The sequence below is a fragment of the Orycteropus afer genome, unplaced genomic scaffold, assembly GCF_000298275.1.
Source record: "Orycteropus afer afer isolate SDZICR_OR568_19922 unplaced genomic scaffold, OryAfe1.0 scaffold00147, whole genome shotgun sequence".
Taxonomy (NCBI): Eukaryota; Metazoa; Chordata; class Mammalia; order Tubulidentata; family Orycteropodidae; genus Orycteropus; species Orycteropus afer.
Window position 1 is genome coordinate 7843341 of NW_006921734.1, and position 15392 is coordinate 7858732.

The 15392-nt window shown below is 39.6% G+C and overlaps 1 protein-coding gene across 1 annotated transcript in view; it reads right to left on the minus strand.

Annotated features, from left to right (window-relative positions):
* The window catches only part of YAP1 (Yes1 associated transcriptional regulator), a 152845-nt gene extending 137706 nt beyond the window's left edge, over positions 1–15139 (minus strand). The window contains exons 1-2 of the mRNA XM_007946016.2: positions 14819–15139; positions 11005–11255 (exon numbers count right to left, since the gene is read on the minus strand). Coding sequence (XP_007944207.1) covers positions 11005–11255; positions 14819–15139 — 572 coding nt within the window. The remainder of the gene's footprint in view (positions 1–11004; positions 11256–14818) is intronic.
* Positions 15140–15392: the final 253 nt, after the last annotated feature.

The following is a 15392-nucleotide window of genomic DNA, read 5'->3' on the forward strand; positions in this document are numbered from 1 at the left end:
GTGAATTTGCTCTGTAAATCTTCACCCAAATCACAATAAATTAAAAAAAAAAAAAAAAAAAAAGGAATCAGATGGCTTATTACAATGGGCAAATCTGCTGCAAAAGAACTCTTTAAAGTGTTAAAAAGCAAAGATGTCACATGGAGGACTAAGATGCACTTGACCCAAGCCATGGTATTTTCAACTGCCTCACATGCATGTGAAAGTTGGACAATGAATACAGAAGACTGAAGAAGAGTTGATGCCTTTGAATTATGGAGTTGGCAAATACTGAAAATATTACAGATTGCCAGCAGAACAAACAAATCTGTCCTGGAAGAAGTGCAGCCTGAATGCTCCTTGGATGTGAGAATGGCCAGACTTTACCTCACATACTCTGGTCATATTGTTACAAGGGACCATTCCCTGAGAAAAATATCATGCTTCATAGAGGGTCAGCGAAAAAAGGGAAGACCCTTAACAAGATGGACTGACACAGTGGCTGCAATGATGGGCTCAAGTATGGTGAGGATTGTGAGGATGGAGCACCATGGGACAGCACTTCATTCTGTTGTTCGTAGGGTCACTCAGAGCTGGAGTCAACTGGATGGCACCAAACAACAACATCTTAGAAGTATAACCAGATGCTCCTGAGAGGTGAGGATGGTGAGACTTCATCTCATGTAAATTGGGCATGCAAGCCATGAATAAAGAAAAGTGAATCAAAAGACTGCTCTTTTCCATCATAAACCTTAAAGCACTATGCGGTTTTCTAAATCTATGCAATCTTCATCTCACCTACTTTGGTCATGTTGTCAGAAGGGGCCATTCTCTGGAGAAAGGTGTCATGCTTGGTAAAGTGGAAGGTCAACAAAAGAGGGGAAGGCCCTCAATAAGATGGACTGACACAGTGGCTGCAGCAATGGGCTCAGGTATAGTAGGGATCGTGAGGCTGACACAGGACCAGAAAGTGTTTCGTTCTGTTATACAAAGGTCACTATGAGTTGGAGATGACTTGATGGCACACACCAACAACAGTGCATATGTAGTGTTGTTGTTAACGGCCCTCCAGCCAGCCCCTGGACTCATGGTGACCCTATATGTTACAAAGTAAAACTGCTCCATAAGGTTTTCTTCGCTGTAATCTTTATGGAAGCAACTCACAAAGCCTTTGTTTCAGCAGAGATGCTGGGTGAGTTAGAACAGCCAACCTTTAGGTTAACAGCTGACTGCAAACCCCTTGTACCACCCAGGCTCCTGTGTATGTATGTTACTCCTTGAAAACTAAATTTCAAAATACATGCTTACACATGAGCATACGAAAACAAGTACAGTCAGCCCTACATGTCTGTGGGTTCCAAATGTGTGCAATCAACCAACTGTAGATTGACAATATGTGGGTAAAACAACAGGTTCCTAAAAGGCAATTAAGTGGTCAAAACAATCCCTCAAAGTCTAAGAGGAGCATAAAGCGCTATTTACTTTGTATTAGGTATTATAAGTAATCTAGAGATTATGATTAAAATGTACAAATACTATGCCATTTTATATAAGAGACTTGAGTGTAAGTATCTGCAATTTTGGGATCCACAGGGGTCCTGGAAGCGATTTTCTGTGGAAATCAAGGGACAACTATATCTTCAAGATCCTCTTATAGGTACAATATGGATGCTTGCTCCCCTAATTTTTCCTATTCTGAATTTTCCAATCCTCTCTGATAAATGTGTTACCTTACAATAAAAAAACAAAACCAATCTCACTGCCACACACATTTTATTAAAATAAATCCATGAAAACTGGATATACGGAGGAAGAAGGGAAATGAGGGAGAACAGTTTCATAAATATAAACAGAAGAACCCACATTCATGTCTTACAGGGAAAAAAAAAAAAATCCACACCTTACCCCACCTCCTAGGTGATACAGTTTTTTACTTCCTTCCCAAACACCTGCTCAGAATTATAGTCACTTACAGTAAGTGAAGGAGCTCTGGGAGCATAGTGCCTAAGGCATTTGACTGCTAACCAGAAGGCTGGTGGTTCAAACCCACCAGCCACTCCTCGGATGGAAGGTTGGGCAATCTACTTCCGTAGATCTACTACCACCTCAGAAACCTAAGGAGGGGTTGCTATGAGTCGGGTCAGACTCAACAGCACATAACAACAACAGAGTAAGTGAGAAATTGAATTTCAAATAAACCTCTAGTCCACATTCAATTTTGTCACAGTACATAATAGCATTCTGAAGAAAGTGTCTTTACTCCAAACCCCAAATCAAATATTCTATAGTAAGTTTTTATGAATGTAAAAAAGCACAACTCTTTAAACATACTTACTACTGAAATAAAAACCTTATTAAAACAAAATCAAAACACTTTTTCCTTTAAGTAAGCAAGAAGAGGAAAGCAGGAACTTTTCACAAAATGTCACTTCCCCTACCCCCATATTAAGACCCAGGTGAAGAATGTGACAGTGATCAACACTATTCTGTGAAGAGAGAAAAGCACATTATAGTGAAGACAAATAATAGAACTAACCACAGATAAAACACTGAAATATCTGAAGAACACTCAATATTTTATTAGATTCTTTGATTTGCATTATTTTATTAATTTGCAACATTATTCAGAGCAATTATCTCTTGATTTGCTACCTGATCTGTTAAAGATTATGATGCTTCTCATGCTAAGAGCCAAATGAAGATTAAACTACTGACTACTTTTCCTTGCCTAGAATATTAAGGAAAAAAAGAGAACAGAGAGAAAAGGACTATTGTGATTTATACCAAACTTCTTTGTTTGCTTTTAGAAGAGGTCAAGCCCTAGTGGCAAACTTGATGCTACAGTGGTTGAGCAACCAGAGCCATGAAGCAAATTTTCTTCGTAAAAACAGCAATGTCCCTTTCATGGCTTGAACTTATGATTAATCCCACAATGAGAACCCATCATTTAGTAACCATACCTATAGAACCACACATCTCTTAAAGATCTCCCTTTATACAATGATACTCAACTATCATTCAACTTTCAAGACATAATTAATGGCTAAATCATGCTATTACAGAACATAGAACATTAAGCTTGAATAGTCTTAAATCTTAACTGATTTTTAAAATGACTTTTCTTTGATTATACTGAGCCTGAATTTTAGTATACACGTTGACAACTCAAAGACCAAATTTAGAGTTTACCTCTCTGAAGAGCCTTAAGGTAAAACACAATTCACAGTCATGAAACCAATACTATTTTAGGATGCTAATTTATATTATATCTATAATATGTAACTTTCTCTGCACTACCAGGAAGGGTTGATCTCAGGGATCCAAATTTTTTTTTTTTTAAGTTTCAACTATACGAATACTATCTACATTTTGTTTTTTTCAAATGGTTAACACAAGATTTTGAGAGGGGTAATTTTTTGTATTGTTTGTTTGTTTGTTTAAAAGAGAAAACCTACCATTTTTCAGCCAACTGAATTTGTCACATTTAAACATCTAGTTTACTAATTAAATATCTTGTTTGGTTCACACTAAAATAGTTTTTCCCAGCGGATGAATTAATCTCCATGTTCTATTTACAAATCTGCCACATCTGCTACCTTCCAACTGTTTTTCTTCTGCCACTGTATTCAAGAGTTCCTCCGGAGTTCTTCTGCCTAAATCATGTGGCACTGTGGCCGCTCTTCCCAAGGATGCCCACCCACTGAGCAGAAGTAAGCTTTTTTTCCCCCTCAGAGAGCTAAGAGCATACTTTCATCTCTCTTTCTGCTCAACCGCAACAAGAAGACAAACAGACTAGTCCTCCCCTCAGATATGGAAATACTCACAATTGAAAGCATTTTTTTCCTTTAGTCTACTGTTGTTGGGAACATAAGGAGCAAAACATATATATCAGTTCAACGGTTTCCACATGCACAATTCAGTGACAGTGATTACACATTCTTCAAGATGGACAACCATTCTCACCCTCTGGTTCTGAGTTGTTCCTCCCTTGTTAACATAAACTCACTGCCCCCTAAACTTCCTATCTAATCTTTAGAGTTGCTGTTGTCAGTTTGATCCCACAGACAGTTCTTAATGTTACTGCAATTTAAACTGGCTTTTGCAACATTTAGTGACAAAAGTACAAGCTTTTTTTCACTTAAAGGGAAATTATTTGGTTTACACTTGATATACTAAGAAACTAAAAAACAAAATAGCCTTATTCTTTATGAAACTGTTCCTTTTGGAAATATTTCATTTTTATTATGGTAACAATATACATTGTAAGTGTTTAGTCTTCTGTTGGCAAGTGTTTAAGAAAGGAAGCATAAAATCAAATTATAATAAGTAACAGTTTAATTTAGCTCCTTTAATTGATACATTTCTGAGGTGGTTTAAATTAGAACAGTGAAACATTCTGAAATACACTAGGTAGCAGAAAAAAGAATCAATCTAGTTACAGAAATCAGTTACAACTGATAGGCAAGTTTATTTAATGTTGGAAATGCTGTTAAAGAATCAAAAATCTGTGAGAAAATACTTTAAACAAACAAACAAAAAACCTGTGGACCAGGATAATATAACTTTTAATCAACTTACAACCACAAAGAAGTCTTAAATCTCCTAGGACTTAAAAAAAAAAATCCACTGAGACCAGTTGGTAGTCAGTCAGAAAATGATAACTGAAACAAAACTATGCTTTAAAAATTTTTAGAAGCACGTTATTAAAATAATGCAAATCTACAAATGATTTTTTAAATCAATAGAACAGATTTTTAAAATCAAATATAAGGTCCTACATTTAATAATACACAGAAGTAATTCTTTTTATGTGGTAACAGTTACAAGGTGTTAGATTCAATAATATAAATCTGAGAAGTAAAAGTATTCTTTCTAACCAGAGATATTATAGAAAACTAATTCAGGAAGTTATTTAGCAGCTTATAAAGAAATAGGAAGTTGTTGACCAACTACTTGAAGAACTATTTCCTGTAGGAAAAGTATAAGACAGCTGAATAAAGCAGTAATTCTGAGTAGTAAAGATAATGAATTCTTTTTAAATAAAGCTCATTGTGCTATGTGGAAGAAATTAGTTTCAAAAAGTAAATTCAGTAAAATATTATATACCGTATACAGACTAAAGGACCTCTGGCTGCATAGTGGTTAATGCATTTGGCTGCTAATGAAAACGTTTGCAGTTCAAACCCACCAGCTGCTCCATGGGAGAAGTGAAGTAGTCTGCTTCTGTAAAGATGTACAGCCTTGGAAGCCCTATGGGGCAGTTCTACTTTGTCCTATAGGATTGCTACGAGTAAAAATCAACTTGATGGCAGTGGGTTTGGGGTTTTTTTGGTACACAGACTAACCCTTTTCACATACTTCCCAATCATACCAGAGCTTAAATAAGTGTTGGTGATAAACATACAGGCATACCTCAGAGATATTGTAAGTTGGGTTGCAGACCACCAACAATAAAGTAAACATCACAATAATGTGAATCACACAAAGTTTTTGGTTTCCCAGTACATATAAAGTTATGTTTACTCTACACTGTAGTCTATTAAGTGTGCAACAGCATTATGAAAAAGAGCGAAATATTGTGAGAAATACCAAAATGTGAGAGACACATGAAATTAGCAAAATGCTACTGGAAAAATGGCACCAACAAACCTTCAATTTATTAAAACACACACACACACACACACACACATTATCTACAAAGTACATAATGAGGCAAAGTGCAAAAAAATGAGGTATGCTTGTAGCTAGCACCACACATCCCAGGAAGCCTAGTGGTGCAATTGTTAAAGAACTCAGCAGCTAACCAAAGATCAGTGGTTCAAACCCATCAGCCACACTGCAGGGTAAAGATGTGGCAGAGTCTGCTTCTGTAAAGATTTACAGCCTTGGACACTCTATTGGACAGTTCTACTCTGCCCTACAGGGTCGCTGTAAGTCAGAATCAATATAATGGCAGTGGATTTGAGGTGGGTACCACACATCCACCCCATTTCCTGCCAAGATTAGAGACAAGTCTTCTCCAGAAGAGATCTCACTTAGGGACAAGTCTTCTCCAGAAGAGATCTCACTGAGCTAGTTGTTGTTTGCCACCATTGTGTTGATTTTCAACTCAAAGCAGCACATATGACAAAGTAGAGTTGTTCCACAGGGTTTTCCAGATTGTAATCTTCATAGGACCGGAACTCGGTCCTTCTCCCACACAGCAGCTGGGTTTGAACTGCCAACCTCCAGCTAGCAGCCAAGTGCTTAACCACAGCACCACCAAGGTTCCTCCACTGAGCTAGGGAGGGATTTTAAAATACCAATGACCATCTGCCAACAAGTCTTTAGTAATTATGCCATCTTGAAACTAGAGGATGGGACACATGACTTCAAAATCTCCTTCATTTATAGTTGCAAGGCAATAATTAGTTGTTTTCAAAGTCAACATTTCTAATTACTCAATCAAATTATATCATCTTGCATGTCTGGACTATAAATTATAGTCAGATTTCTTCACAGCAAATAAAAATTTCAATAAACTGCATATTTCATAACTTACAAGTTAGTTCTAACAAGTATCTATCAAGATATGTTGTTGTTCTTACGTGCCGTCGAGTCAACCCCGACTCATAGCGACCCTTCCTTGGGTTTCCAAGGCAGTATCACTACAGAAGTAAGATTGCCCAACCTTCCTTCTGAGGAGTGTTTGAACCACCAGCCTTCTGGTTAGCAGTCAAGTGCCTTAGGCACTATGCTACCAGAGCTCCTATCAAGATATAGATACGTGTATATATACATATATAGTAAGATAATTTTTCACTGTTAAAATGAATGTAAATTTTGCAACTACCATAAAGCTTTCTATATTTGCTGGCAATAAGTATCATCTTCAGACAGAAGAAAAAAATATGAAAGTATGATTTCAAAGGCAGCCTAATTTTAAAATATCAAAACTATGATAAAAATTAGATTTGACAAAAGAACTTGACTCCAAAATCTAAGTTTATCACCTTAGACTCACAGTCAGGACAGGTATTACTTTCACTTAAGTCAGCCTTGGTGCTCAGCTGCTAACTAAAACTTTGGCAATTCGAACCTACTCAGCTGCTCCACAGGACAAAGACCTGGTGATGTGTTTCCATAACAATTTCAGCCAAGAAGCAAGTAATCAACACAGTAAGACTAAGGAGAAGGAAGACACAGAGAGGTGCACAAGAGGTGAAGACAACAAAGATAAACCCTTTTACACATAGAATATTGCATTATCAGTGATAACAACAAACATTAACCTAGAGGTAAATAGAAGGGCAAACAGGCTCAATGGCCAAATATGTCTAGGCAAAAGAGAATATACCCAAGACCATATATAAGGTTGGCAGACAGTATTTCTACATACATATCTGGATGTGCTGTAAGAATGTCCCTATAACTAGAATGGGGGAAAAGTTATGATAACTTCTTAGGCCAATCAAGCACCCTGATGGAGTGAGCTGCTGGACCTGTGGGCTGAGGTCCATGGTCACAGGGGACATCAAGCTCAACTGGCATAACAGTACTACACAAAAACATTGTTCTACATTCTACTTTGGTGAATAGAGACTAGGATCTTAAAAGCTTGCAAGCAGCCATCTAGATGCAACAGTGGGTCTCTCCTTGTCCAGAGCAAAGAAGAATGAAGAAAACCAAAGATGCATGGAAACAATTAGTCCAAAGGACTAGTGGACCATGAGAACCTCAGCCTATATGACCATGAGACCAGAAGGACTAGAGGGTACCTGGCTACCACTCTCAACCACTTAAAAAAGAATCAGTGCAAGAGATCCTAGATAGAGTGGGAGAACAATGTGGAACAAAACTCAAAATCATAAAAAAAAAAGATCAGGATTACTGGTCTGACAGAGCTTGGTGAGATCCCCAAGACTATGGCCCCTAGTTACTCTTCATGTCTGAAATCGAACTCACTCCCCTGGCTTCCACCCAAACAACAGACAGGCATATAAAAGTGATTATTTACATCAGATAGGCACACTCCTTAGAACGAGCAATTGTGGGAGAACACAAGGACAGTATGCGCACAGGGAGATACCTCAGGGGGCAGGAAAGGAGGACACGGGAGAGGTAACAACTACAGGGAGGAAGTGGGAAGAGAGCTGTTACAATACAGGGCATTGCAGTCAATGTCATGAAATAAAATGTGTATGAACTACTGTATGGAAAATGAATTTGCTCTGTAAACTTTCACACTATTAAAAAAAAAAGATTTCAGCCAAGAAACTCCTATGGGGCACTTCTACCATCACTGGGGGTCACTGAGTCAAAAATCAACTCAATAGCACACAACAACATTTGTGAGGTACACAAAAATGTATTGTTTATGACAGCTCATTCAGCCCTGATGATCATTTAAGAATTATAACATCATGAAAACAGATGACAATTGGAGAAGGTGAACTGATAACTTTTCTCCAAACTGCACACTGATCATACAGCAGATATTCTGTTAAAATATAAAATTTTATAGGCCCACAGCACCCATCCTCCATATTCAATGCTTAATGACCCTCTATATGATTCCCTAGGAGTCTTGGTGGCACAGCGGTTAAGCACTTAGCTGCTAACCAAAAGATCATAGGTTCAAATCCATCAGCTGCCCCATAGGAGAAAGATGTGGCAGTCTGCTTCTGTAAAAATTACAGCCTTGAAAACTCCAGCCTTGACGAACTGCCATTAAGTCGGATCCAACTCATAGTGACCCCTCCTTGGGTTTCTGAGGTGGTATCACTATGAAAATAGATTGCCCAACCTTCCTTCCGAGGAGTGGCTCGTGGGTTTGAACCGCCAGCCTTCTAGTTAGCAGTCAAATGCCTTAGGCATTATGCCACCAGAGCTATGAATCAGAATTGACTCAATGACCAGAGGTTTGGTTTGGGTTTTTGAAATAATCCCTTATAGGTGCCAACTAATCCATGTTTTCCTTGCTTTTACTGACCAAGATATGGCTCTCAAGGAAACCCCTTCCATTTCTAAAAAGTCTGACATGAGAAAAATTCTTACATGGAGCCAAGAATATTTATGTTTCTTATTACACAATAAATCTAATTTTATTTCCATTGTGAATCCCTCAAAAATACAGGTAACAACAATCACATCTCTCTCCTCCTCCCAGTTTTTTTTTTATTTTCCAGATAAGCTTCTTGGCAATCCCGTAACTGTTACTTTACTTACACAGCATAATTTTCGTTATCATTTTGCCCTAATAAACACTCTCTACAAGCCTTCCAGGTATGTGATATGATGTGGGGGTTGTATACATTTTTCATTAATTCATCTCTATCAATACCTTTAAGAGAAATATTTGTTCTCAACAGAACTATCTAAAAATTTTAACAAATAAATGTGTAGAACATTTCCTTCAGCTCAAACCTAAAGGTTCACTCATTCAAAATAATGAAAAGGCAGACAGATGTCTCCTTTAAGCAAATATTAACAAGATACAAGAGGCTAAAAAGAAGAACATAAATCTTGCTCTTGAAGATTATACTTTTAGCCATACTATCAACCAAAGAAAGCAGAAGGCAAGCAGGCTATTAAGCTGTTTAAAAATCTCCCAGGTCAGCATGTGACCCAGCAGGGAAAGGTTCCAAAAAAGTACAGCCTTTCTTTTTCTTCCCAGCAACCTGGTTTGTTTCCCCTCCTTTCCCCTTCAAGACATCCCTCACAGCTAGGAGTTCTTTCAATCATTTACTTTGGATGTCTGCTTGAGAACAAATGATCTTGCTCATGCAGATGAGTTTGCCAGACTTGTGTGTACTTTCCAGTCTCAGGCTCTTTATTGTTCTGGTTGAAACCTGATGCTTTGAAATGGATACCAGGACACCAGAAAATGAATTTTAAAAGAAAAGTTTCAGGGAAGGGGGTAAAAAAAACTGTAGGAACTTTTTAAGATCAAACCTTTTCCCCTGTTCTTTGCCTAAATAAATAAGCTTGTATCTTACAAAGCAACAATCTACCCTGAAAAACAGTATCATTAATTATATTATCTGATCTAATATATAAACCTTACGTTTGCCTGAGGAATAGACTGTCAAAACAGATCTCTATCAAAACTTGGATAGAATTCAGATTATTATAATAATCGGTTTTAGACAACATTTTGTATATACTTGATCCAAACAAATCAGATAAAAATATTAAGGTCTTATCTGTAACTTCACAATTAGGGAGAATAAAATTCTATTTAGACCTTTTCAGTTTTAATACAGTTTTGTCATTTCATTAAAAGACAAACGGGCTGATAAAAATAAACCACCCACTGGCCTTGTTTTTGTTTTCCCACAGAAAAGATAGGTTGCTAGCTTGAAAAAAGTTTGTCTCTGAGTGACTGTATTATCAAAACTGAAATTTCCTCTTTCTCTTTATATTTTGGAAAAAAACACAAAAAACTCTGGGGAGTACTCTGTACTTTCTGCTCAGTATTTCTATAAAACTAAAACTGCTCTAAATAAGAAAATCTGTTGATTTAAGAAAAAATAAATTTTTTTAAAAAATTAACAAATCACATCAAACTGCAAGTAAAGTACTTGTTACTTTCTACTTTAAAATACTATAAAATTAGACCCCTTTATTTTGGAATTCTTCTCTACTGATAAATGTTTAAAAAGATACTAGGAATGTGATTCATATTTCATAAGACTACATCAGTGCTTTATTTTACACAATTTGAAAGATTTCACAGTATTCTTGAATTCATTTTTGCACTAATTAAATAGGTTTAGCACAAACTCAACAGTCACACTGTCACAAAAGATAATGAAAATGCTCTGAATCAAAAAATCAATCAAACTTTCAAAAGACTACCAAAGCTAAAGAAGTATGTAGGTAATACCAAAGTGCAGGGGGAAAAAAAATTGTGGAATATATACTGAGCTTGACTTAAATATTAAGTATAAAAACAAATGGTATTTTATATCTCAATACCACTTACTATGTTTTCCAAAACATATTTTTCTTAGATAATGATCTCCTACCATTACTTTTACTTACTTCAAGAAGTATCTCTGACCAGAAGATGTTTTTGCCATTTCCCAGCCTGCTGGCAGAGGTACATCATCAGGTATTTCAAAAGAAGACTGCCGAAGATGTTGGGCAGTGGGTGCAGCTGCTGGGCCAGAGACTACTCCAGTGGGGCTCAGCGTCCCAGGAGAAACTGCTCCCAGCTGCAGGGAAGCTGGAGAGGAATGTGCTCGAACATGCTGTGGAGCCAGGGCTCCTGCAGTTCCTGCATCAGTACTGACCTATTAGGAATATTAAAATAAAAATTTTAAAAAACATAAGTTTTAAAAGAGAGTTCTTTTAAATTTCTGAGATACAGTTTCACTGAAAGCAAATACCTAAGAACCAAAGGCAAATTTCAACATTTAATACTGGACACTGAGGAAAACAGTTTGACAAATGGATACTTTTAGATAAACAGTTTATGTGATTTTTGTGCTAATATACATTTTTACAAATATTAGTAATTTTAGGGAACAGTCCATTTAAGTGAATTTCTACATACTACACTTTAGTCACACCTCTACACTTTTAGAGGCAACTAGTGAAGGACGAATGAAGCATTTCTGAAATAGTAAATAGTGAACTTTAAAACCTAATTTCTAAAAGGCCAAGACAGTATAGAGGCTTTTCCAATTTCTAAAATATTTCAGGTATAAACACAAACAAAGAATATAGTGACTATAATTTCTTTGTCTTAACTGAGCTTTAACTAACATTTTGTTTTTTTGCCAGGCCAAGACCGAAACATGAAATTTGTAATATTTTTCTCATTATGCACAAATGTTATCAACCAATTATCACAAGTTACACAACTTTTAATGAATGTAAAGAATTCAGAATCATTCAAAAGTTCTTAAAGAAAGCCATCTTAATGAATGAAATGAAAAACCAACCATCTTTGTACCTAGATAATAAAGATGTTAACAATTTATGATATAGAACTCATACTGTTACATATTTACAACTGCGTAACAGCAAAAAAACAAAACAAAATTCTGCATTCAGATCCCAAAGACAGGGTTCTCATCCAAGCTCTTGAAAGCTGTTGGTTAGTATAACTCTGAAAAAAATATCTTAATATCTGTGAGCCTCAGTTTCTTCATCTGTAAAATAGGTTTTTTTCATGATATACAGGAGCCCCAGTAATAGTGGTTAGATGTTGCCTGCTAACCAAAAGGTCAGCCTTTAGAAACCACCAGCCACTCTGCATCAGAAAGATGGAGCAGTCAGCTTCTGTAAAGATTACAGCCTTGGAAACCCTAAGGAGGCAGTTCTACTCTGTCCTATTATAGGGTCGCTACCCAACAGCCACTCCTCGGAAGGAAGGTTGGGCAATCCTACTTCCGTAGTGATACTGCCTCGGAAACCCAAGGAGGGGTCGCTATGAGTCGGGGCCGACTCGATGGCAAACAACAACAACAACAACATGAGTCCTAATCATCTTGAAGGCAATGGATTGGGTTTGGTACACACACACATATACATATACATATACATATACATATACATATACATATACATGAGCTCTGGTAGCATAGTGCCTAAGGACTTGACTGCTAACCAGAAGGCTGGCGGTCCATACCCACCAGCCACTCCTCAGAAGGAAGGTTGGGCAATCTACTTCCATGGTGATACTGCCTCAGAAACGCAAGGAGGAGTTGCTATGAGTTGGGGCCGACTTGACGGCACATAACAACAACAACAACATATGTATATATTATATATAATAGATATATACATTTATTTACATCCAATAGCTTGTCAACAAAAGTATTTACAACCAACCCCACTGCCATCAGACTGAATCCCAACTCATAGTGAACCCCATTGGGTTTCCAAAATTGTAAATCTTTACAGAAGTAGATTGCCTCATCTTCCTTCCTTGGAGCAGCTGGTGGGTTTGAACCACTGACCTGGTAAGCAGACAAATGTCTTACGCACTACACCATCAGAGCTCCTTTAGTATTTACAACAGATGCATACTATTCAAAATTGTGTACAGTTTAAAAAAAAAAATCCATTGATTGAATTAAGGGTTTGATTATCAAAAAGAATTTCCCAGATTCATATGGGCAACAAAGGGAGACCATCCACAAACTACTGGATATACATTCTTGTGTAAGCACTTATTAGAAGTACACTTTAAAAATTGTGATTCTTTTTGGTTTACAGATGCTACAAAATGGGGAATTCAATCTCCTATGTGCATTATAATATGTAAATAAAAGCACAGCTGTGAACTCTGTAGGGTGCATGCCTATACATTTTATCCTTAATGAGTCCAGAGCTCACCTCCAGGGGTAAGAGAAAAAAAGTCTTTCTAAGTCTACCTCTTACAAATTAAGTATTTAGCTGAATTGTTTTCTCCTCATTGTTCTTATAGCAGGTTTTTGTCAGTAGGTTAAATGAGATTTTCTGAGTTTCAAAACACCCTCAGTTTGCCCACAAGAACATATACAGGCCTGCATATAGGAGGGGGAACGAGAGAGTGGGGGTGGTAACTCTTCTTTGCACTCAAGTTACAGTTTAGACTAACTAAACTGCAGGATTTGAAAAACCAATTAACTTTTGGGCAAAGTTCCTATGCTGCAGTTTAGCCTAAAGCAACTTCTTAAAAAAAAAAAAAAAAAAAAAAGGCAAAAACACCTATAAAGGCCTTTACTAAACAAAAATCTACTGGGATCTACTGGAATGTTAACACTTTCATAATAGTTTCACTACAACATTAAGTCAAGTTGACAAAACAGTCAACGTTTTGCATGTGGAAAAGCAGCCATGTTCACATCCTCAGTAAGAAAAAGCAATGGCGATCCTAGAATTAGTCATCGCTTCCCAAACATTAAATTTTAATCACAGTTGAACTAGGCAGGACTCGGCCTATGAGTCAACCTGCAGCGTATTATCAAAAGGCTGTGTGTTAAAACTTAAGTACTTTAAAGCGCAACTCAGTTCCTGCGCAACGTGCAGATGTGGCTAATTTAAAAGCGTTTCAGCAGACTGTAAATAATAGACTACAATTGGGAAACCAACACGTGAGCCCATGAAGTTTGCTAACAGGGAGCCTGCCCAAGTTCCAAGCGCAAGGGAAGTGCAGAGGTGAAAGAACGAACTCCATAAACAACTTCCAGGAAAGTCTGGGCAGGGAAAACCCGGATCCGGTGTTTCGAAAGGGCCGAGGCAGCGAGGAAAATAAATGCTTTCGACCGAGGGAGGGGAAGAAAGAGCAAGAAAAGGAAAAGGACTGCTTCCACCCCCACCCCGTAATCAACACTGGAAAACAAGAGAACAATTATTTGACTCCCCAGGAGACTGAAGAACACCGAGAGGCCCCGAAGGAAAGGGGGCCCAGAGCTCAACTTCACAAACTCGGCCGCTGCTGGCAACTCACCCACACAAATGCCAAAGGCCCCCCTCCCCCTCCCCAGGCCGCGGCGGGAGCGAAGGTGCGGAGCGCGCGGAGGCGCGCGCATTGTGCAAGCCCACCGCGGCTCGGGCGGACTCTCCCCACCCCCTTCCTTCCTCCCCACCACCCCCTCCACTCCCGCCAACCTCCTGGGAACCCCGGGAAGAAAGAAAGAAAGGAAGAGGGAAAGCACACCCCCCGGGGCTGCAACCGCAGAAACTCCAAGGGGAAAAACAAATCTCGGCTCCGGACTCCGGGAGGAGTGGGGAGCCGATTAACGCAATCGAGCGGGCGCCTCCACTTCCTCCAACTCAACCTGGATACCCCCACCCTTCGCCAGGGTTCCCGGAACCCCCACCCCGATCTGGGGCCCGACCGACGGGGAAGGGAGTAGGTTACCTGTCGGGAGTGGGATTTGGGCTCCGGCGGCTTAAAGAAGGAATCCGGCAGCTTCCGGAGCCTCATGGGCACAGTCGGGGGCACGTTGGCCGTCTTGGGGTTCATGACGGCGTTGAAGAGCGCCTCCAGGTCGGTCTCCGAGTCCCCCCGGACGTGCACTATTTGATGCCCGGCTGGGGGGGCCTGCGGCGCCGCCTGGGAGCCCGGGGGCGCCTGCTGCCCGGTCCGGGACGGCGGGTCCTGCCCCTGGGGGGGCTGCGTGGGCGGCTGCCCTTGGCCCTGGGGGACCGGCTGAGGCGGCGGTTGCTGCCCGGGATCCATGGCTTCTGCCTCTCCCGACGCGCACCCCTTAACCAGGCGCGCGAGGGCTCCGCCCGGGCGCCCCGGCTCGACGGGCCGAGACTGGAGAAGAGGTGAGGGCGGCGCTGGGCGTCGGGAGCGGCGCTTTCCTCGCTCTTAGGGCCGAGGGGCTGCGCCGCGGTCCCGCATCCCCCGCCCCGGCGCCTCCGCCCCCGCCCTGCGCCCCGGCTCCACTGGTCTGGCGGCTGCGCCTCGGGAGGGGCTGAGAGAGACC